The sequence below is a fragment of the Labeo rohita genome, chromosome 18, assembly GCF_022985175.1.
Source record: "Labeo rohita strain BAU-BD-2019 chromosome 18, IGBB_LRoh.1.0, whole genome shotgun sequence".
In the NCBI taxonomy this organism is placed as follows: domain Eukaryota; kingdom Metazoa; phylum Chordata; class Actinopteri; order Cypriniformes; family Cyprinidae; genus Labeo; species Labeo rohita.
In genome coordinates, this window is record NC_066886.1 from 11,920,759 (window position 1) to 11,944,996 (window position 24,238).

The 24,238-nt window shown below is 34.9% G+C and overlaps 2 protein-coding genes across 3 annotated transcripts; one reads left to right on the top strand and one right to left on the bottom strand.

The window, feature by feature from the left end:
- Nucleotides 1–143: 143 nt before the first annotated feature.
- arl2bp (ADP-ribosylation factor-like 2 binding protein) lies at nt 144–3,697 on the bottom strand. Its single transcript, XM_051135557.1, has 7 exons — nt 3,558–3,697; nt 3,198–3,267; nt 3,040–3,101; nt 1,957–2,063; nt 1,775–1,860; nt 1,289–1,385; nt 144–1,081 (listed from the first exon to the last, which is right to left on the bottom strand). Exons 1-7 carry the CDS (start codon nt 3,577–3,579, stop codon nt 974–976), a joined length of 552 nt encoding a protein of 183 aa, XP_050991514.1. The 5' UTR covers nt 3,580–3,697; the 3' UTR covers nt 144–973.
- A 2,035-nt stretch (nt 3,698–5,732) lies between these two features.
- arih1 (ariadne ubiquitin-conjugating enzyme E2 binding protein homolog 1 (Drosophila)) lies at nt 5,733–24,034 on the top strand. 2 transcript variants are annotated; one of them, XM_051135248.1, is made up of 14 exons: nt 5,733–6,212; nt 8,942–9,009; nt 9,116–9,260; nt 11,744–11,836; nt 13,869–13,924; nt 14,442–14,508; nt 16,136–16,242; nt 16,616–16,658; nt 17,850–17,921; nt 18,012–18,142; nt 20,506–20,572; nt 20,648–20,908; nt 21,004–21,116; nt 23,405–24,034. In XM_051135248.1, exons 1-14 carry the CDS (start codon nt 5,928–5,930, stop codon nt 23,487–23,489), a joined length of 1,593 nt encoding a protein of 530 aa, XP_050991205.1. In that variant the 5' UTR covers nt 5,733–5,927; the 3' UTR covers nt 23,490–24,034. The 2 variants fall into 2 exon arrangements, with proteins under 2 accessions (XP_050991205.1, XP_050991206.1); XM_051135249.1 differs by having other exon boundaries at nt 20,506–20,563.
- Nucleotides 24,035–24,238: the final 204 nt, after the last annotated feature.

The window sequence follows — 24,238 nt, forward strand, 5'->3', positions numbered from 1 at the left end:
ATACACTAAATGACTTGAGCAAATATGTATTTAAGTGGTGAGGATCTTGCATTATTGTAAAGTTATGCTTAAAAATGTAACTGATTAATTGTTTTGAGCATAAAAATGTTTTGATAAAACATAATTAAAGAACCACTGTATTTATTTCTTTCATACAAAGGCTCAAATATGTCTATATATACAAATAATAAACAAATGTACACAATTACGCAACATTCATCTAGTAAGAACACCACATTCTTCTAAGTAAAGAAGGGAGTAAAAAGGCTATTTTTAGTAGTACTATTTTGAAAATCTCTTTCCTTCTCATTGTCACTCAGAAGATACGAGAGCCATCAAAAACATGGACTCAATATCACATTAAAAAGCATGAAAAACTGAGATTATTTGCATTGTTTCTGGTCAATGTATAAACACCATATTTTTTTAAATTCTGTAACATTTCATTTGGGGAAACTGCAAGTCTTGTAGATGAATTTTTTTTTTTTTTTAGAACTTTCATATTAGGCACACTGTATAATACTTTTGTAATGAAAAGCCCTTTATGATTGTCAAGTGAAAGGAATTATTTTGGTATATAACGATATATAAGGATTCACCCACTAATATGAAGGGGTTCTATATGAAAATGGATTAAAGTGGCAGCTTTGAGATCCTCACATGCTCATTACAGCTTTCTACATCAGTCAACAAGATATGAAAGACTGATCCAGACTGAGTTTGGATTTTATGACAGATCACATATGAATACTGTGTCAGAGGAGTCACAGCGGATAAGCTGACAGTTTACCTAAATGTTACGTTTAAACATTAACCTAAATTAAACACTGACTCCCTTCTGTCAAGTTAGTATAGCAGTGGCTGTTTGTTTTGGGATGTGTCGGAAAGGGATTTTTAATAAGTATTCATCATTTTAGATGGAAATAATCATGTGTTGACCGATCAAGTTCATTTACATGAAATGCCCATTGGTTCAGCTGGATTGTGAGGCCATGCTGGAGGTCATAGGAGAAGCGGAAGCAGAATTTAAAGACTTCACCACCAGTCCGGTACTAAGGTCCAATCCTCTACCCTCCTTTTCCTATAAAATAAAGGCGGTAAATGAGTTTTACTGTCACAGACTATGGCAGGTTTATAGCTTAAGGTAGTAGAAAAGTAGGCCAAAGTTGTATCGTAATTACATGTTTTTGATTACGTTTTGGGTTGGGTCTGAACCATAATGCATTCCAAATGCACATTTTTAGATTATGAATTTGTAGTATAAAGAAAAGAACTGATTTTTACTTACTGCTCTGTAATCAAGGAACATCTCTTTAAAGGCCATAAAGTCAGTGAAAGTGAGCAGCATGTCAAGTATGTCACCTGAGACTTCATCTTTGTGCTGTCTAATTAAGAAAAGAAGGATTACAAATAAACAAAAAGTAGTAATTTAGGTCCCAATTATGGAATAATGTTTTATGAAAATACCATTTATGTAAATGCCTCCATCTAGCGGTAAATTATGTGTATTACAATAAGACATTTTAGACCAGGGGTTATAAAATAAAAGGTCAATACTTTACAATAAGGTGTCATTTGTTTAACATTAGTTAATGTTTTAACTAACATGAATGAACAGTGAACAATGCATTTATTACACTGTTTGTTGATCTTTGTTAATGTTAGTTAATAAAAAAATTACAGTGGTTCATTGTTTGTTCAAATACTGTTAGTGGCTTTCAAACTGGACCACTATATCCGGCCCCAGAAAAAGAGATGAATTCATATGGCGTACTTAAGTGAATGGGTGAAGGCATCCATGTTGAATCCAGGAATTCGCTCTACCAACTGCTGTTCCAGATGTTTTTCTAGGATTTCAATCTGAGCAAAATTTAATGAATGACAGTTAAATACAGCACTGCCATCTCTTCAAAGGTCATAAACGTGTGATGAAACAAAGCTGAAAGTACCACATACGTATTCATTAAAAATTGGTGTATAGCTGAGCTTGTTCTCCTCGGAGTCATCAAACTCAAGGTAATATTTCTCCATGAAAGACTGCTGAAGATTTTGGAATTCATCCTCTGTGGAGAAAACGGCATGTTTCAGTTATAATTTGGCTGGGTGAATCTCATGAATACATGTCCACGTCTCATTTTATCCCAAGCCAGAAGAAAAAAAAAGGAAGAAAAATCAATATTGCATAAACAAATTAAAACAATTAATATTAAGTACAATTTCCAACAAAATTATCTAGAACATGTAACATTCACACTTACTACAGATAAATACAAAAAGATTACACTACCAGTTTTTGATTTTTAATGTTTTTTTTGTTTTTTTTTACCAAGCCTGCATTTAAATGATACAAAGTACAGCAAAAATTCTGAAATATTTTTACTATTTAAAATAACTGTTTTCTATTTGAATGTATTTTAAAATGTAATTTATTCCTTTGATTTTCAAAGCTAACTTTTTATTATCATTACTCCAGTCACATGATCCTCCAGAAATTATTTTAATATTCTGATTTGCTGCTCAAAAAACATTTATTATTATTTTAAAAAAAGATTATACTGACTCCAAGCTTTTGTTCGGTATAGTGTAATGTTACAAAAGCTTTTTATTTCAGATTCTGATCTTTGGATCTTTCTATTCATTAAAGAATCCTGGAAAACAAAGTACTAAACTGTTTTAAATATTGATAATAATAATAATAATAATAAAAATGTTTCTTGAACAGCAAATCCGCATATTAGAATAATTTCTGAAGGATCATGTGATACTGAAGTAATAATGCAGAAAATTTAGCTTTGATCACAGGAATAAATGACATATATTAAAATAGAAAGCAGCTATTTTAAACAGTAAAAAATATTTCACTTTTGCAGTATTTTGGATTAAATAAACGCAGGCTTGGTGAGAAGAAGAGACTTCTTTAAAGAACATTAAAAATCTTACTGTTCAAAATCATTTGACTGGTAGTGTATAATAAAGATTAACAGCTGTTGTCATAAGTAACTGTGGATGATTTTAACAGAACAACAGACGCATAAATACCCATTATAATATCCTCAATGTTCCCAATAACCATGTCAAATTCTGCATCAGCATCTGATGATCTATAGAGACAAAATTTTATGGATAAAAGAAGAAAAATTGTAAATTCGATAAAGCTACACGCCTTTTCATGCAAGAAAACAAACTATATAACTTACTTTGAAACAGCAAAATCCTCTTCTTCCAAATTCTGCATTTCAACTATGTTCTCGCCGCCACCCAGCAGATCTTTTGGGTTTTATAGAAAGTTCAGATAGAATACCATTAAAAAAACACAGCCAGAATTGTTAATTTCCTACAAACACGTTACAGATCCGACCACAATTATGCAACTGACGTTAGTCTGCCAGATTTCCGTAAGCTAGCTGGTGGAAGTGCAGGTGCATGGCTGGCCCTCTGAAGCTTTAAAGACGCCAGGACGGCAGTGCACAAATCAAACGGTTTCATTTGTGGCGCAGGAAATGCAGTGGATCATTTTCAATTCAAGCGTTTATTAATATTTTCAAACAATTAATTACCTGTCTCTCGAGCATCCATCATTAACCGCCCGAGCCTTCTTCCTGAAGTCGCTGCTGCCACGGCAACGGGAGAACGCGTACTTGTTCAAAATGCGTTCGGTAGAAAACGCTTTCCTTTTATTCAGTTCCGCCTCCTTGAGTTACTGGACAACACAGAGCAACTAAGCAGAAGGGATTTCCGGACCATTAGATCAGACTTTTCTATTTAATGAGCTTCTAGTAAGTGTTTAAAGTTGACAGAATTACATACTTTGAGAAGATTATACCAAGAGCCACCACACAGAATACAGGTCAGGTCTGTTAAGATTGTAATACTGCTTTATTATCGAGAGACAGGAAATATTGTCTATTTAGCTTACTACCATAACATATAATTCAATATGTGACCCTGGACCACAAAACCAGTCGTAAGTGTCAATTTTTCAAAACTGAGCTTTATGCATCATCTGAAAGCTGAATAAATAAGTTTTCCATTGATGGGTTTGTTAGGATAGAACAATATTTGGCCGAGATACAACTATTTCAGTATATGGAATCTGAGGGTGCAAAAAAATCAAAATATTGAGAAAATCGCCTTTGAAGTTGTCCAAATTAAGTTCTTAGCAATGCATATTACTAATCAAAAATTAAGTTTTGATATATTTACAGTAGGAAATTTACAAAATATCTTCATGGAACATGATCTTTACTTAATTTCCTAATGATTTTTGGCATAAAAGAAAAATCTATAATTTTGACCCATACAATGTATTTTTGGCTATTGCTACAAATATACCCCAGCGACTTAAGACTGGTTTTGTAGTCCAGGGTCACATATTATAATATATATTGTATTGTTAAAACTCTATTCTGAATTGCACATTTGTACTTATTCAATGCTTGTGTAAGAGCGTGTACAATGTGACCCAAAATCCATATATATATGATTCCTTTCCATACACTCTTATTATTGAAGATGTAAAAGTGTAATTACAGAACTAACTAATAATAAATAATGTTAACTTTTCATATGATACATCTTAATTTATAAATATGTGTAAAATGGCAATTTTTGCATATGTATATGATGTTTACTAAATGTAATTAACAGCTGTACTATTTCTTTACAATGCAAAATGTCATCTTTAAAATAAAATATCACTAATTTTCCCCACACATCCCAGTTTTATCCTCGCATATTTAAAAAAAGAATTTATTTGATCCAAAGTACAGCAAAAAAGTAACATTTTGAAATATTTTTACTATTTAAAAGAACTGTTTTCTATGTGAATATATTTTAAAACGTAATTTATTCCTGATTTCAAAGCTGAATTTTTAGCATCATTATCACATGATCCTTCAGAAATCATTCTATTATTCTGATTTGCTTAAAAACATTTATTATTATTATTATTATTATGTTGAAAACAGCTGAGTAGATATTTTTTCAGGTTTCTTTGATGAATAGAAATTTCGGAAGAACAGCATTTATCTGAATAAGAAATCTTTTGTAACATTATATATTATTTTATCATCACTTTTGATCAATTTAAAGCATCCTTGCTTAGTGAAAGTATTAATTTCTATAATTTCTTTCCCAAAAATGATACTGACTCCATTTTTTTGAATGGTATAGCGTATAATGTTACAAAATTAGCTTTTTTATTTCAGATAAATGCTAATTCTTGGATCTTTCTGTTCATCAAAGAAACTGTTTTAAATATTGATAATAATAATAAATGTTTCTTGAACAGCAAATCAGCATATTAGAATATTTTCTGAAGGATCATGTGACACTATAGACTGGAGTAATAATGCTGAAAATTTAGCTTTAATCACAAGAATTAATTACATTTGAAAATATAATAAAATAGAAATAAGCTATTTTAAATAGTAAAAAATATTTCCCAGTATTACTGCTTTTGCTGTATTTTGGATCAAATAAAGGCAGGCTTGATGAACAGAAGAGACTTTTTTTAAGAAACATTAAAAATCTTACTGTTCAAAAACTTCTGACTGGTATTGTACTTGTTTTACTTCCGTCGTTGATATAAAATGTGTTTTATGTTTTGATGTATTTTCTTTTAAGGAAACATAGTATATGACAGCACATAACATTTTAACATTAATTGAGTAGTAACAACTTTATTTTAAAACAAATCTTGTTTTGTGTCACGCACATGACGTCACCCAGCGTCGGCCCGTGACGCTGCGTCTCTTTGTTGGCCCAGCAGCAGCGTCGCTCCTCTGTTGTTGTTTTCTCTGCTGCTAGAAAAACTGGAATGCTAGCAAGCTAAAGAAGTATTCTCGTTTTGTTCTGCCCTATCTGCCAAATAATACCCATCAAACTTATCCCACTTGGCGTGTCGCTACATTAAACGCAACCCAGTCATGGACTCGGACGAGGGTTACAATTACGAATTCGACGACGAGGAAGAGGAATGCAGCGAAGACAGCGGCGAAGAGGAGACCGCGGACGACACCCTGGAGCTCGGCGAGGTGGAGTTGGTTGATCCCGTAGTGGCCGGCGGAGAGCGAGACGACTGCGGGGAGACGGGAGGCAGCGGCCTCGGGCCCGGGCAGGATGAGGAAGACTACCGCTTTGAAGTTCTAACCGCCGAACAGATCCTGCAGCATATGGTGGAGTGTATCAGGGAGGTCAATGAGGTCATCCAGGTAAGTGTTTTTAGGGCTTCCCTTGAGCTCAGACCACCCATTATAACAAAAGAAGAGATTTTTACATCGCTCTGGGAAACTTTGCCCCCCGTTGCCAACAGGAGAGACGTGAAAATACCTCAGCTGTTCCCCTTTGAACCAAACTGATTTTAAAAACATTTTTGTTACGCCAACAGAATTAACATATGTTTATAACCACAGATATGAAGGAGAAGGTTTGCGTCAACCCAGCCTTTCCCCTGTCCTTAACACATCCAATAATGACATAAGATGCTTAACCAGCTTCTAGTTCACCTGCATACTAAGTGCCATTATACACGCTTTGCTTAAACAAAACTACATTTGTATTCCCAGAACGTTTACATGTGAACGCATGACAACCCAAGTCGCATGTAAAGTATAAAAGTAATATTGTAAATCGCTCCATTTTTAATAGAACCCCCTGGTTCCTGGTCACACTAGCTTAGGAAGCTAACCACAAGCATACAGCACAATTTAAGTACACGGGAGACTTCATGGCGATGTGTTAATATGTTTCATATGTCTTCAGGGCAGGTTGTTGATATTCTGATGAAGAAGAAGGTGTCTCCTTCATCATCTTTTAAGCTGGGATATGGGTCAGGTCGCGTTAGCATGTGAGAGTTAACGTTACCTAGTTGCTTTCGACAACAACATGGCGGAACCGATGCTTCATCATGGCTGGTTATGTTTGATTAAACAGCACAAAAATAGCCCATCAAAGTGAATTGGAGTAATGATTTATGTTTGCTTTCTGCTGCAGTGTCAACGCCACAGGCTGTCTGGAGTATTAACTGTCTCCTGAAGCTCAACATTTCACTCCGCGTCCCGCAGTTTATTTTGTTTATGCTGGTTAATTTCCAGATTTTGTGCTAATTGATTAGATTTGCTCGTTCTGTGCCGTCAGCAAATGCATTTTATGATGTTTACATGCTGTTACTGTGTTAAGTTTAAGTGATTAATGCTGTGGCCCATTTTAAAGTATCTGTTTATGTGTCTGTTCAAGTACAGTTCAAGCTTGCTATATACCATTTTAAAAATAGCCTAAAGAAGAACTTGGTTCAGTTCAGGAACGTCAAGTTAGGGTGGTTGTAAATCCTGAAGGTTATGCTGGTCATCTCTCCCCGCATCCCTTTGGATTGCCTGTCAATATGCACCTTGTTATGCACCTTGACATGTTAGCCCACATAAACTTTTTGGAGTACTGTAGTACAAGCCTTGTCTCCATGACAGTCAAGGATGAGCTCTGTTTTCTAAACACAGTGTTGTTCATGACACAAACCCAGCTAAAAGTCATTTAGGCTTTAATTAGTAATTTCTCACTTAATAATAATCATTATCAGTAAACAATATCAAGTGTTTTCCTGACAAATTATAAACATAGCCATTAATTTAAGCAGAAAATTGGGTGTTTGTAACCCTTAAATGGTCATCAAATTAATTTGTAGTCTGTCTATCTATCTATCTTGGTGACAGCATCAAATGAAGTTTAAAAAGTGATTTTATATACACAGAAAGCAAATTAAGTGCAATTAAAGTCTATAATAAATTTTTTCAGAAAACCTGTGAAAATAAAATATCAGAATATAGGTGAAATAATGTTCTGTTTTGATTCACCATAACAGATCTTTTTAACAGCTTTATAAAAATGATGAAAACAACATGCTTCTGACCTGTTAATATTGAAATATTTAAAAGAATAAATTATCATACTAAATTTTATTATGTTTTAAATTATTAAAAAATTCTTGCTGACAAATGGGTAAACCTTGTGGTTTGAAGGACAGTACACTACCAGTCAAAAGTTTTTGGACAGTAAGATTTTTAATGTTTTTCCTCTTCTGCTCACCAAGCCTGCGTTTATTTGATCAAAAAAGTAATATTGTGAAACATTTTACTATTTAAAATAACTGCTTTCTATTTGAGTATATTTTAAAATGTAATTTATTTCTGTGATTTCAAAGCTAAATTGTCAGTATCATTACTCCAGTCTTCAGTGTCACGTGATTCTTCGGAAATCATTCTAATATGCTGATTTGCTGTTCCAGAATTTTTTGTTATTATTATTATCAATATTTAGAACAGCTGAGTACATTTTTTTAGGATTCTTTGATGAATAGAAAGATCCAAAGATCAGCATTTATCTGAAATAAAAAGCTTTTGGAACACCATACACTCAAAACCTCCGGGTCCGTATTTTTTTTTTATTTATTTTATTTTATTTTTTAAAGAAATTATATGCTTTAAATTGATTAAACATTATGATAAAGGCTGTTATAATGTTACAAAAGATTTCAATTTTAGATAAATGCTGTTCTTTTGAACTTTCTAGTGATCAAAGAAACCTGAAAAAATTCTACTCGGCTGTTTTCAACATGATAATAAATGTTTTTTGAGCTGCAGTTCAGAATATTAGAATGATTTCTGAAGGATCATGTAACTAGAGTAATGATGCTAAAAATCAGCTTTGAAATCACAGGAATAATTTTAAAATATATTACAGGAAAAAAACAAAATATATGAAAAATATTTCAAAATTGTAGTATTTTTGTTGTACTTTGGATAAAATAAATGCAGGCTTGGTAAGCAGAAGAGACTCCTTTAAAATAAACATTAAAAACTTACTGTCCAAAAACATTTGACTGGTAGTGTATACTTGCTTTTATTTTTTTTCAGTGTATTAAAAGATGTATGCCTCTGTCTCCTTACAGAATCCTGCTACTATCACTAGAATATTACTTAGTCATTTCAACTGGGACAAAGAAAAGCTGATGGAAAGGTAACTGTTCTGTGCTTTTTCTTTCCACCAGATTTTTACTCCTTTAACACCTGTTTTTATTCCAGAGTAAATGAGAAAAATTCTGCTGCTGTTTATCTCTTTGCAGGTACTTTGATGGTAACCTGGACAAGCTATTTTCAGAGTGTCATGTTATAAACCCCAGCAAGAAGTCTCGGACACGCCTCATGAACACAAGATCGTCGGCGCAGGACATGCCATGTCAGATCTGCTATCTCAACTATCCTAACTCGGTCAGTGCCCCCCTCATCTGAATCGCTTTTTTATTTGCCTCTGATTAATCCACTTCCACAGCTGCTGTGCTGATAGCTTATTAGCAGACTCACACGGAATCTGTGCCCGGAAATGGAATTCTCGTCATTCGCACAGTTTTGAACATTCACTTCACTTGGAATGTTCTTTAATAGACATTTTGGCTAATTTGATTGTACCTTAAGCCAATAAAAAGTGTAGTACTCTCAGCTCCATTTAACACATGCTAATGTTCAAACCCTAAAACATTCACCCAAAAATGCAAATTCTGTCAGTAATTACTCACCCTCATGTCTTCCAAACCAGTAAGACCTTCGTTCATCTTCGGAGCACAAATTAGGATATTTTTTAGAAATGTGGAAGCTCTCTGACCCTCCATAGATGGCAAGGGTCCTACCATGGTCATGGCACAGAAACATAGCAAGGATGTTGTTGGACTGTCCTTGGAGAGAAGAAATGATTGAATAAAGTTGTTATTTTTCTTTTCTTTGCACACAAAAAGTATTACCATAGCTTCATGAAATTACAGTTGATCCACTGATGTCACATGGACTGTTTTAACGACGTCCCTACTACGTTTCTGTGCCTTGACCGTGACAGGACCCTTGCTGTCTATGGAGGCTCAGAAAGCTTTCAGATTTCTTTAAAAAAATTTAATTTGTTATCCAAAGATGAATGAAGGTCTTGCGTGTTTGGAACGACATGAGGGTGAGTAATTAATGACAGGATTTTTTGGGTGAACTGTCCCTTTGATGTTTTTGAAAAGGCTCTTATGCTCACCAAGGCTGCATTTATATGATCATAAATATATTAAAAACGGTTATATTGTGAAATATTAGTAGATTAGATTTGCTCATTCTGTGCCGTCAGGAAATGCGATTTAAAATAACCGTTTTCTAATTTAATATTTTAAAATTGAATTTATTCAATTGATGGCGCACTGAATTTTGTTCATATTCAGTGTAATATGATCCTTCTAATATGTTGATGCTTAAGAAACATTTCTTTCTATTTTCACAGCTGAAAACGGTTTTACTGGTTAAAAAGTTTAAAAGAACAGATGAATAATTTAATGCATCCTTGAGTTATTATTATTTTTTTTTAATTTTAGACACAATTCTACTGTAGTGTATTTATTCTATTTACATCCATTCTACAGAATTCGGTATATTTCCTTTGAAAATCAGCAGTTTAAAAGCAGCGTCTGCAGATTCCGTCTGTGCCTGTTTTTTCACTGAATCTGTTGAATCGCTTGGTGGTGTGAACAGATTGTTTACCACATGGATGGGACGCTGTTGCATTGTGGGATATGTGAAGGTGGTATCCAGTATTATTTTGACATATCTGTGTTTCACGTTTACCACTCTGGTACACACTACAGTGTCTCAGCCGGCAGGAAGGATTTCTAATGAGCTCCTTTCACCAGTAATCTCTTCACTGGATTACTCAAATTGTACACAATGCAACTGAGGAGAAGAACAGGCGGGTCTTCGGATTTGCAGGGAACCTTGAGAAATGTGTGTGTCAGTGAAAGGATAGATTTAGTGTGGCTTGCATGCATGTATTGTTTTGATCAGCTTTGTCATGAGAGCCAGCAACTGTCTGAAAGAAAACTCTGGATTAAGCGGCAGGGATTTGGAAACTGTTCTATTTATTGCTTTGAATCGTGACTGTGAACTATTTAACTGTAACGTCAACCAGGAAGTCCCTGTCTCACGGCTTGTCTGCTTAAAATAAAGGATCCGTTGGGGTGACACGGTACAGCAAACTTATCAATTTGAGGTTGAGAGTTCTGCTTAACCAAGAGTTTTAATCAGATTGCAGATGCATTTAAAGTAGCAGTTTATTGGGACACTCAGTCTGACCCAATGTCAAATTGTCATTTGGATGTTAATGTGTTGCTTCATAAAGCTGACCACCACTCGGCTCCCATGTGATGTTCCCTAAATACCATTAGTGCTGTCTGCACAGTGCTGTTAAACTACTTGTGATGTTGTTGTAAGCAGTGCTCTGCTTGCGTCAGTCCTACCACAAATATTAAGCTGATTTGTTCTCGCCGCGTTGTCTGTTGTCCTAAGAGAGAGAACCAGGCATTTACTACCGGGGGGCCTGAGACTATAAAACGCATGACAAAGGGATGCTTTGTAGGAGCAGTAGATAATCAGTACAGCTGACTATTCTGTCACCTGCTCAGAACTGATTTGTAAGATCCCTATCTGAGCCAAAAAACAGTCTTGTTGGTTGTATCGATCTGTTGAACAGAACAAGGCTCATTGTGTTTCATGGGCATACAGCACTTGATAGCTGTTAGCTGTTTATATCCTGTTATTGAGGCCACCCTAAAATAAGAAATATATTACATTTACCATTAGAAATAGACATCTACGCTGTTCTCGGAAGTTGCTTGTGTTATTAATTGTAACCTTTTCTAAATGTGGATTTTGTGTTGGTTGTTCTTTTGCAGTACTTCACCGGTCTGGAATGTGGGCACAAGTTTTGCATGCAGTGCTGGGGTGATTACTTAACCACCAAAATCATAGAGGAAGGAATGGGACAGGTACATATTCCAGCTCTTAGTACATAGAACCTTTAATGTCATGATACCAAAATTTCAATAGTTGAAATGCCACAGTGAAATGCCACAGACACAACTAATACAAACGCACCTTTATTTAAAAAGCGAAAAAGTAGTAAACAAAATTAATAGCATACAGTACATTTCAAAAAGTCTGAGGTTGGTACATTTTTTGAAAGTTTATGCTCATCGAGACAACATTTTATTTGATTAAAAATACATAAATTTTAATTGTGGTTTTATTTTAGTATTTTAACATGCGATGGCAAAGCTGAATTTTTTTTAACAGCCATTACTACTGTCTTCAGTGTCAAGTGACCCTTCAGAAATCATTCTTATTTGCTGATTTAGTACTCAAGATATTTCTTATTATTATCAATGTACAATGTAATGCATCTTTACAAATTTTGTGGAAACATTTTTTTCAGGATTCTTCGATAAATAGAAAGTTCAAAAGGATTTTTTTTTTGTAACGTTATACATTTCTTTACTGTTATTTTTGATTAATTTACATTCTTTTTAAGTACTTTAAGTAATTCTGTAGTTGTTAAATTTGCTTGTACTAAAAATTTGCTTGCTGTAAAAAACGCTGGGTTAAAAACAATTTGGTAAATGTTGGACAGAACACATGTTGGGTTATTTTGACCCAGCTGGTTGGGTTAAATGTTTTTACCCAACATGCTGGGTTGCTTTAAAATCATAATATTGCTGGCTTAAAATGGGCTGGAAATTAAAAACCACACACAGAATTATAGAAGCAACAGCAAAAACACTCATAGACAAAAATATAAGGAAAATTTAATATTGAATACAGCATAGTTTACAATATTACATACATTTAAACTTGTTTAACAAGCATTTTAGAAATAAAAATGGAGCATTTAAAATTAGCATTTCAATTTAAGTGCATGTCACCAAAATCTGAGCTGGTGATGGGCTGCTGTTCGCCTGGGGAACCACAAACTTCAGACTGCCGCTTCGCATTTTACTCATAACTGAAAGATGCTGTTACTAGCTCCATAACCTGCCCATTAACAGACGGTACTGACATTAGAGAACAGATTTTAACATCAAATCAACTAAATACAGTATTATAACGAATAAAATCAAGTTATGTGCGGCAAAAGTTTCTATCATGTGCAACAAACGATTGCTGCTGACGCATTTACCCGACTGATATCTCGTCCGTGTATGTTGCGTTGCGTAAATAATATAATTTACAGCACAGTAAAGACTTTATAAATGAAATAAAATGTATACAAACCTTTATTTCGCTGAAGACGTGCACCAAATCGGCAACGCCGAGAACTGCTCTCTGCTGTAAAGGCCTCAAAAAGCCTGCGCTCTGACTGTAAATCAGCGTCTGGGTTGTTCGTCGGAGACAGGCTCAACCCAGCGGTTGGGTAGAAAAAAATATAACCCAATATTTAATAACCCATTAAAAATGACCCAGCAGCTTAGTTACAGAAAAACTACCCAGCACTTGGGAAAAATATTAAATACAACCTAATAAAATTACCCAGTTAAAAAAAATAATAACCTAGCATTTTTTAGAGTGTAATGTAAAGTTAACTGTCTTGGAAAAAAATTTAATAATGGTGTCAATATTGCTTGCTTAAGATTCTAAACATAATTAATAATAGCTATTGCATGTACATTGTAAAGTCTAATGTACAGATCAAATGCTTTTTCCCCCCTCTTTCCTGATTATTTTTGTCTCATGTGAACATAACTGGCTGCGTTAACATTTATCGCTTGTAAAGTTAGGCATTTCGACCAAGAAGTGCATTTGACAGTTACCGAATTTCTGCTAGGTGCAAACGCTCTTTGGAGAGCACACATGCAAATACACATGAGGTAGCAGTCTGTCAGTCTCTTAGGCTGATGTACATACTGGAGCTATTTCATATTTAGCTGTTGAAGTAACTGGCTGTAGCAGATTTTTTTCTGTCAACTGACATTTTGTCTGTTTCTCTGACCTATTGTAACACAAGCTTGTTTGTTTCCATTCTAGACCATTTCTTGTCCTGCTCATAGCTGTGATATTCTGGTGGATGACAACACAGTCATGTAAGTGTTTGAGAAATGAGTCAGTATTTATAGAACGACTCAAGTAAATTTCGTTTTTTTTTTTTTTTTTTATGAAGCACAGTAAATTCTCTCTGCAGCCATGTTTTATGTAGGCAATTGGGTTTAAAAAAGGACAATATCTTAATCTCAGAATCGAAAGTTTTATTTGGTTCACTGTTCTTAGCTCAGCCATGAATCGGTGTGTCCTGAAGTATGTTATGACTATCCTAGATGAGCTGATAGAGTTTATTCCTAGTCAGAAGTAGGACACTCTGTTTCCCTGTCTTGCTGGAGGTGTGAGTCACAACACGGCACCTCCTGTCGATTCAATTAGATTATTTTGGATTCGCACAGCTGTCTTAACCTACATATGATCTCCCTGCTGCTTTTGTGATGCAGGTACAGGGTCTGATCCTTTTGTATTATCTTTATGCCCTTCGGTGGTAAATAAATATAGTTTTTTTAAGCATGCATGCCTGTTTTTTCCATTAACTAAATATCTCAATTCTTTCAACAGGCGACTGATTACAGATTCAAAAGTGAAGTTGAAGTACCAGCATTTAATAACCAATAGTTTTGTAGAGGTATGATTTCATTCCATTTTGTTATATTGTGGTCCAAAAGCCTGATACCAAATAAAAAATCTGTACTTTTTTTTTAAACATGCAAATAAATAAATGTTTTAAAGGAGAAGTCCACTTCCAGAACAACAGTTCCCAGATAATTTACTCACCCCCCTTGTCATCCAAGATGTTCATGTCTTTCCTGTCTTCAGTCGTGAAAAAATTATGATTTGAGGAAAACATTTCAGGATTTTTCTCCATATAATGGACTTCATTGGTACCCTAATTTTAAACTTCCAAAATGTAGTTTAAATGCAGCTTCAAAGGGCTCTAAACGATCCCAGCCGAGGAAGAAGGGTCTTATCTAGTGAACGTCATTTTTTTTTTTTTTTTTTTCGGAAAATAAAATTTTTAATGCTTGTGTAGCACAGGCTCTGGGATGCGCGTTCAGGACGCTACGTACTATTAAATCACGTCGAAAGGTCATGCAGAACTACAGACCCAGTGTTTACAAAGCGAACACGCAAAGACTAAGAAAGTGCAAATAATTTTGTAAACGCTGTTTACAAACAAAAAGGTACAACGTTGTCCTCCTCTCAAGTTGTAGGAGAAAATAAGATGGAGTTTTTTCGCCATACTCTGTACACAGACGTTGAACTTACACGTGATTCGTAGTAGTGATGGGAAGTTCGGATCATTTTACCGACTCGGACCTCTGAGTCTCATTCAGCAAAATGAACAAATCTTTTCGAGTCATTTTGTTTATTTTAGCAAAATATACTTAAAATGTTACGTTACTTCCCTAACACATTTACTGCTTACACAAACGTTGATCACACTACAAACAAGACAAAGCTATAATTCTATAAGAAACTGAAAAGATTAATTCATTGTTTACCTGGGTCTTTAGTCTATCTATGATTAACTCAATTAGCTCTAACAAGTTTTTAGTAAGTGGACTTAGATGAACTCGAAAAAGAAAAAGACAAGAAAAACCCGAAGACTCGAAACAGGTGAACTAATTCCAGTACAGAACCTAATAGGATGACTAAACGGATCACTCCCCGAGACGACTCATTCTTCCTGAGTCACATTAAAGATTCGTTCTAAATGAAAGAATCGTTTAAGAACGACCCATTACTAATTCATAGCATCGTGGATGCGCATCCCCGAGCCTGTGCTACACAAGCTTTTTTACTTAAAGTATACAAATACAAATACAAAAAATGACTGATTGTTTTGCTAGATAAGACCCTTCTTCCTTGGCTGGGATCATTTAGAGACCTTTGAAAATGCATTAAAACTACATTTTGGAAGTTCAAAATCAGGGCACCAATGAAGTCCATTATATGGAGAAAAATCCTGAAATGTTTTCCTCAAAAAATGTAATTTCTTTACAACTGAAGACAGAAAGACATGAACATCTTGGATGACAAGGGGTTGAGTAAATTATTTGTAAACAGTTGTTCTGGAAGTGGACTTCTCCTTTAAGTTTTTGACCAATTTACAATAAAGTTGTTGGTAAATGTTTAAGAATCTTTAAAGATTTCTTGGTCACATTTGTGACGTTGACTATGTGAACACTTTGTAACAAGGTCATTTATTAAATAATGTTGGATAATGTGAAAAATATTCTCTTCCTCTGCAGTGTAATCGACTGTTAAAATGGTGTCCAGCACCTGACTGTCATCACGTTGTCAAAGTACAGTACCCAGATGCCAAACCTGTACGGTGCAAGTGTGGTCGGCAGTTTTGGTAAGACACTGAACTGCTAATGAGATCAAATACTTCCGAAACGTGTCCTCAGGTCAGTTTTAGGGCTTCCACCAGCTCAGGGAAAACCCAGTGACACTAGAACTCAGGAGGAATGTTCCCTAGATGGCACTGGTAATCTTATCTATCCTTCACAGCTACCTGATCATTTTGGGAAGCAAAGAGTCTAGTGTTTGTGTTGAAATGATGCTCACGAAGGCTGCATTTATTTGATCAAAAATTTAGCAGAGAAAAAAACAGTAATATTGTAAAAAAAAAAAAAAAAAAAAAAAAAAAAATTAAACACATCAAGTGTTTTTTGTTTTGATAATATTTGTGCTCAGTGACAATGGTAATGTTTTCTATTATTTTGCAGCTTCAACTGTGGAGAAAATTGGCACGATCCAGTGAAGTGTAAGGTGTGTTGAGGCAACATTGTATGTTTAAAAATGAAGACCAACTAGAGTTGCACAACAGTGCTATCAGTGTTTATATATAAATATGTTGAGTCATGGCTTTGTTGTTGTACATATTTTTGAAGCTTTTTATTGTCAACAATGCCTGTGTTTTTCTAAGTTAAAGGGATAGTTCACCCAAAAATGAAAATTCTGTCATTGATTGCTCACCCTCATGTTGCTCCAAACCCATAAGATCTTCATTCATCTTCGAAACACAAATTAAGATATTTCTGATGAAATCCAAGACCTTTCTGACCCTGTATAGACAGCAACAGAACTACCACATTTCAAGGCTCAGAAAGGAAGTAAAGACATTGATAAAAAAAGTCCATGTGACATCAGTGGTTCAACCTTAATTTTGTGAAGCAAAGAAAACAAAATAACGACTCTGCTCAACAATTTCTTCTGAATAAAGTTATTATTTTTTGTTTTCTTTGTGCACAAAAAGCTCTCGGATTTCATCAAAAATATCTTAATTTGTGTTTTGAAGATGAATGAAGGTCTTGCGTATAAAGGCCTTGCGGGTTTGGGACAACATGAGGATGAGTAAATAAAAACAGAATTTTCGTTTTTGGGTGAACTATGCCTTTAAGCACAGTTTTGGCTGTTGTTTCTTAATTTCCCTTCATTGATATGAACCCTAAAATCCATAATACCCATTCTCTCTAAATACTGAGAGAAAATAAGTTCCAATTCCATTATTCGACATCCATTCTGAAATGTTAAGAATGGCACTGGAAAAAAAAAATGATGCACATTTTAGGTATAGTAATTTCAGTGGAAAGCAAAAGAACATGTTGATATGGTATGGCAAGTGTTTTTCTGTCTGAACAAAGAGAGTTAACAGACTGCCACCTCTCCTACTCTCAGCATTAAGAGGCTCTTCGGAGACTTGTCTTGTTATTGTGGGGGTAGTCTTGGCAAAAACAAAGGAAGCTTCTAGTCTCTTGTGCTTCTCATATGGGGATTACAATCATCTTCCAATGAGAGAGAATATTTAACCCTTCATAAGCAACTGACACAACTCTTGTACATGTTTATATAATAATCTGTCATGAATACTTCAATTTTTAGTTGTCGTAATAGTTATAGTGAATTGATTCCTGTATGTCCTAATTGTTATAGTGAATTGATTCCTCCTCTTGTTCCCAGTGGTTAAGGAAATGGATTAAAAAATGTGATGATGACAGTGAGACATCAAACTGGATTGCAGCAAATACAAAGGTCAGTGGTTAGGCGTGCTTTGTTGTGGTGAAATTTTCACTATGTGTTCTGATGACCCAGAAGAATAACTTTCTTCCCGTTGTGTCGCAGGAATGTCCAAAATGCCACGTCACCATAGAGAAAGATGGTGGCTGCAACCACATGGTGTGCCGGAACCAGAACTGCAAAGCAGAATTCTGCTGGGTTTGCCTGGGGCCCTGGGAGCCACATGGCTCTGCTTGGTAGGTCTTTATATTCTAGTGTTTTTTATAGTTTGGTTGCTTGTTTGAGGTTATAAAAATGTATATTAACAGCCAAAAATAGCTGTCGACAAGGATCATGTAATTCAGTGATTCCCAACCCAGTTTAAGTTTCTGTGAGTCCTAATGATTAGCCACTGATTGTAACCAGCTGATAATCACTTACGTTGATTCAATACAAAATCTCTAAACTTGCTAATCACATTTTCATGATGCAGAAAACGTGAGCATGTGTGATGGTATTGCAAATATGAAAACCTCAGTGGTTACAAGGTGTGTTTAATTTAAACCACTTTATTAAATGAGTATGAAATATTTAGTGGAAAACTCATGAAAGATTTACGTTATTTTAAAAATCCACATCGTTTTATACATATTTTGGACTGTGGTGGGCGCCATTAATTCGATGATGTAAAATGGTTGCACTTGATGGGCTACTGGCACTCCCTGTTGCTATTTTTACTGTAGCACATCTTGAAAAATGAAATACTGATGCGATGACCACAGCTATTGAAAGAGCTTACAGGTGGTGATGGATATAAGCAGGGACATAAACCAAATGTACTATTAATTTTCCCCAGAATGAGTCTAATTGCCCCCGGATATCGAGTGAAATCCACTCTCAGAAACTCCTTAAGTGGCTGCGGTATCATGATAAGCGTTGGCATGTTTAGACACTGCCAGGATGGCATCTAGCATTTCTTGTCTCTGCCATTTGTAAGCTCTTTCAGTAGCTGTGGTCTACTAAAAGCCTTAAAGGCATGAGGGCTGAATTAAAGAGAACAAAGACGCGAGTCTTTAGGAAGTTTTATTCGTCCACAGGTATCTTCCGATTCTTTTCTCCTCTTTATATCGCTAGGAAAGTAGTGAAGACTTGCATCGCTTCTCCTGTTGCCCTTCAACTGAAAATTACAATCAAAATGTGCTGCCGTTTCAGTATTTTACTTTCGTGAGTTGTCACAGTAAAAATAGCAACAAACTATGTGGATTTTTTTTTTTTTTTTTTTTTTTTTTTTTTTAAGAATGTGAATCTTTCGTCAGTTTTCTACTACATAATTCAGTAAGAGACATCCTTTGCGTTATCTTAAGCCATACAAGTTTTAATACCTGGGGTTTCCTTTCACACAAATGCTTTCTCTTTATTAAAGCTTCAAATAAAAAGTTGTCAGATATCCCACCAAAAAACAACCTGGTTTAGTTTATACAGTGAACACAGTTATTGTGCTTTGAGTAGGAGAAACAAGCCCCATAAAAATGCAATATAATAAGCAGGGAAACAAATTTAAGAGAACTGATATTACCAATTTCTAATAAGGATAGGAAAAAGATTAAAACAGATAAATATAATAATGCTAAAATGGTTCCATATAAAATATTTTAAATAGTATTGGCTCAAAACTATAAAATGACAGAATTATAATAATTCACCAAAAATTAAATGACCTGTTTTATTATGTTTTTTTTTTTTTTTTTTTTTTTAATTTTTACTTATCGTTGGCAATTAATGGGAAATACATTTCTGGTCCCACAGTTTAAGCAAAAATAAAAAACTAAAAGACCCTAATAATAAGAGAATAAAAAATAAGAATAATTTTTAGAAAATTATATATACTTTTTTCTATCTATCTATCTATCTATCTATCTATCTATCTATCTATATCTATCTATCTATCTATCTATCTATCTATCTATCTATCTATCTATCTATCTATCTATCTATCTATCTATCTATCTATCTATCTATCTATCTATCTATCTATCTATCTATCTGTTTTTGTTCCCCAGTAGCAGGATTATTGTAGATTGTCTGCTTTTGAATTTGAATGGATTGACAGCAATTCATAAGATAGACCGATTGTTCAGAAAGCTTTCACAAATACGTAAAACATTTACAAATTTGCATTCCCATAAATAAATTTCAATTTCTGTGTATTTGCGAAGATTTTTGAATTGAACACGCCTAAATAGAACTATCCACCATCAAATGCGACTATGAACTCCCTGAACTCTCTCTCAGATAAACCTAAATGCTCCTCTTCTACCTTTTCCCAAGGCAATGTTTTCGTATGCACATCTTTGATCAACAGGACCCACTTAAACTTGAGAGCCCAAAGGCTAGCTTCCTCCTTCTCCTTGTTCCATAGAGTCATCTGTTTACAGATCACTTGCAAACATCACTTAGGAAAATGTAGAGTGACTCATTCAGCTGGAGACTGCTGAAATTCAGACAGCTTAATGATTCATTATGCGTTTATGAGCAGTTTTTGTCCAGTTTTACAATTGTTTATTGGTGTCTAAAACATTATTGGCTAAAAGAACTATTTCTTGACTGTTTTGACTCATAGGTACAACTGTAATCGTTACAACGAGGATGATGCCAAGGCAGCCCGAGATGCTCAAGAGGCAAGTCATGTCAGTCAAATTTTGTGCTAATGTCTAAACATGCAAATTGTTTACCCATTATTAAACCTTTCATATGTTGTGCAGCGCTCAAGAGCAGCCCTGCAGAGGTACCTGTTCTACTGCAACCGCTACATGAACCACATGCAGAGCCTGCGCTTCGAGCACAAGCTGTACGCCCAGGTCAAACAGAAGATGGAGGAGATGCAGCAGCACAACATGTCGTGGATCGAGGTGCAGTTCCTGAAGAAGGCCGTGGACGTGCTTTGCCAGTGCCGCTCCACACTCATGTTCACCTACGTCTTTGCATTCTACCTCAAGAAGAACAACCAGTCTATCATCTTCGAGGTAAACCAAAGATTTTTTTGAAAAGGTATTAGATTGTGTTGTAAAAACTTGAATAATCTGTGATTTTTAAATGCTTGGTTTGTGTTTGCACCCAGAATAACCAGGCAGATCTGGAGAATGCTACAGAGGTTCTCTCTGGATACCTGGAACGAGACATCTCTCAAGATTCTCTGCAGGACATTAAGCAGAAAGTACAAGATAAATATAGGCAAGTGCACAAATTGTCTTTAAAGGGATAATTCACCCAATAATTTAAATGGTCATGATTTACTTTGTGTTGTTCCAAAAGGGTTCGTACAAGGTGCTCAAAGTGCTTGAAGTACTTTTTGAAATTTAAGGCCTGGAAAATCCTTGAAATATTCCTGAAGAGGTACTTGAAAAGTGCTTGAATTATTGAAAGACAATGTATCTAAAGAATAAGTGTTTAGTATGGCCAATGAGCACATCTTTTCATGCCAAAATCACACAATTAAAAAAAAAAAAAAAATCATACCTTTTTTGCTGATATCAGTTAATGTCAGAAAGCAATCAAGCTAAGCCATTAGTAGTACTGACAGTGTCATGTAAACATGGCTGAAGATGTGAAAAGAGGAACAGACAAACTGTATCAATCATTTACGCTGAAACTGCTCCGATTGATTCAAACTTGTGACTCGATCATTCAAAGCGATTCACTAGCATCTTCACTGTTCATTTTTGAATTTCAACATGACTTGTAATGATTTTAAAAGGCACGTAGTGATGGGTGAAATAGAGCTTTTCGAAACTCCAAATCAGTTAAACCATTGTGTCGCAAAATTATTCACTCTTTTAAGCGCTCCAATCGGATCATGTATCGCAAATCATTTGATTCAAATCGGGACTTCAAATTGCGTATCACTAATCATTTGATATAGATTGGGACTTTGAAGCGTGTATCACGAATCATTTAGATCGAAGCGGGTTTGTGAATCATTTATTGAATGATTCAAATCAAATGATTTGCGATACGCGATTTGAAGTCCTGATCTAAATCAGATTTTTTGCGATACGTGAAGTTTCAATGTGAAGTTTTTATGCATTTTTGTAGATAGAGAGAGGGGAGCAGGATCAGCAAAGGACGTCAAGACAGGAATTGTTCTCGGGTTGCCGTGAGCGCAGTTGCGCTGTATGTCGACGCACTAACCACAAGGCTATTGGCACCAACCAGATTTTTTTTCAAACAGTAGAAAATATCAAACTATTAAGGCAGTACCAATATAAAATCAAAGCAAATAAAATAAGTGTACACAAATACAAATCCTTTAAGAAAATTAACCATGGTTTTACTATAGTAAAAGTGTAGTATAATTTGAGTTGTAATACTTTGCATGTGCTTCACTTTATTTTTATTAATATATTTTTATTTATCTATTACTTTTTTTGAATTTGAATTTGAAATAGAAGACATTGTTTGATAGGTGAGATCTCAGAAGTTCTTGAAAATCAAAAAAGTAGTGTTTGAAAGTCCTGGCGTTTCATTTTACAGTATCTATGAACCCTGTGTAGGACTTTTTAGTCCATTCCTCACTTTTGGGGTTAAAAAAGGTATTTTAAAGAATGTTATATATGATAACCAAATAGTTTCCATTTTCTTTGACTTCAGTTGTATGAACAAAAAAACCACAATGAAACCGAAGCTGTTTGATTCTTAGCAATCTTTAAAATGTGTAGCAAAAGAAAAAAATGCATACAGCTTTAGAAAGACATGAGGGTGAGTAAATTGACAGTTTTTATTTTTGGGTGAACTGTCCTTTTGAGAGCAACAGAAGCATTGTTCTGCCTATGACATGGATTTAAAGGGATAGTTCACCCAAAAATGAAAATTACCCCATGATTAACTCGCACATCATGCACTATAACGCCAGTCTCTCGTGAACGTGCGTACGACAGTTAGCGGAAGCTAGGGATTATGGTTTATAAAGTTTTAAAAATGGATCTTTTTCTTACATCAATTCACTTCAGAAGGCTTTTATTAACCTCCTGAGCTGTGTGGAGCATTTTTTTGATGGATGGATGCACTTTATTGGACTTGTATTGAATTATTGACTATGAACAGCCATTCACTGCCATTATAAGTCTTGGAAGAGCCAAGAAGTTTTTTTTTATATAACTTATGATTATGTTCATCTGAAAGAAGAAAGCCATATACTCCTAGGATGGCTTGAGGGTGATTAAATCATGAGGTAATTTTCATTTTTGGGTGAACTGTCCCTTTAAGATCCAATGCTGCGTTTAAAACAAAGAAAATACAAGCTGTTTTTGCAGCACAAATACATAATATCACATGCATTGCCAAATTTATGGTATTTTGTTTGAAAAACTACCTAAATTAACATCTAAAGACTTGAAATTGTGAAGCTTATTATTATGCTTTACGTAATCCCAGTTTGAAAACCCTTGACATAAAAACGTTTTTTATTTAATTCAAAGTGTCTCTGTTTCTAACAGTCTATGTTTTATTGCTCCTGTGTGCAGATACTGTGAGAGCAGACGGAGAGTGCTGCTGCAACACGTACATGAAGGCTATGACAAAGACCTGTGGGAGTACATCGAGGATTGAGGCTACATCTCCACACCACAGACTCTCGGAGACAAACTCCACCCATTAGAGCGCTGATGCAATGACAAAAGAGCAGCACAGACCTCTGCTGCCTCCTCCCCGGCAAAAACCGCCCTGCATCGCATAACTTTTCCAGATTTTTGTTTCAAGAAAAAGCATAAGAGTAAATTATATTTAAATGACAAAGTTAGAATATTACAAATAAAATATTACATGTTCAACAGTATTGTTAGCAGCGTGAAGCGCAAGACAAAGAGGCGAAATATCTTCCTTTTGCTTGCATTGTAAGATCTTGCCCTGAGAAATCTTTTCCCTCCTTATCAGTTACGTTTGTGGACGTGTTCTGTTTGACTTTTTATTTTATATACTCTTTTTGTGTGTGGAAAATGGACTTTGTTTTCAAAATGGCTTTAATCATTCTGACCATTTCTGGCGGGATCCGTCTTTGGGTTGCTGAATGTCAGTCGATTGGTTGATTGCAAGGAGGCGACTTTTCGGCTTACAGACGTTAGTGGAATAGAACACCAAAAAAAAAAAAAAGGAAAGATGACAAAATCGGTATTTTTCAATTTGTAAATAATGCATATGCATGGAAGTTAAAGAGTAAGAGTGGCATGTGTTTGCATCATTTTTAAAAGATATTTATCTTTACAAATATTAAAAAAATGTATATTTGCTGTGTAGATTGAGTGTCTTTCCCTATCTTGGATCGCCCCTCTAAAGAGGTTTGGACTTGACATATGCTTGAC

Bases quoted from the DNA above. Each gene is read 5' to 3' on its own strand.
- arl2bp (XM_051135557.1), bottom strand. From the start codon at position 3,579: ATGATGGATGCTCGAGAGACAG. The intron at 3,102-3,197 runs GTAAGTTATATA...TTGTCTCTATAG, and splicing joins GAGGATTTTGCTGTTTCAAA to ATCATCAGATGCTGATGCAG. The intron at 2,064-3,039 runs GTATTTATGCGT...TTTTCTCCACAG, and splicing joins CATTGAGGATATTATAATGG to AGGATGAATTCCAAAATCTT.
- arih1 (XM_051135248.1), top strand. From the start codon at position 5,928: ATGGACTCGGACGAGGGTTACAATTACGAATTCGACGACGAGGAAGAG. The intron at 9,010-9,115 runs GTAACTGTTCTG...ATCTCTTTGCAG, and splicing joins AAAGAAAAGCTGATGGAAAG to GTACTTTGATGGTAACCTGG. The intron at 20,909-21,003 runs GTAAACCAAAGA...GTTTGCACCCAG, and splicing joins ACCAGTCTATCATCTTCGAG to AATAACCAGGCAGATCTGGA.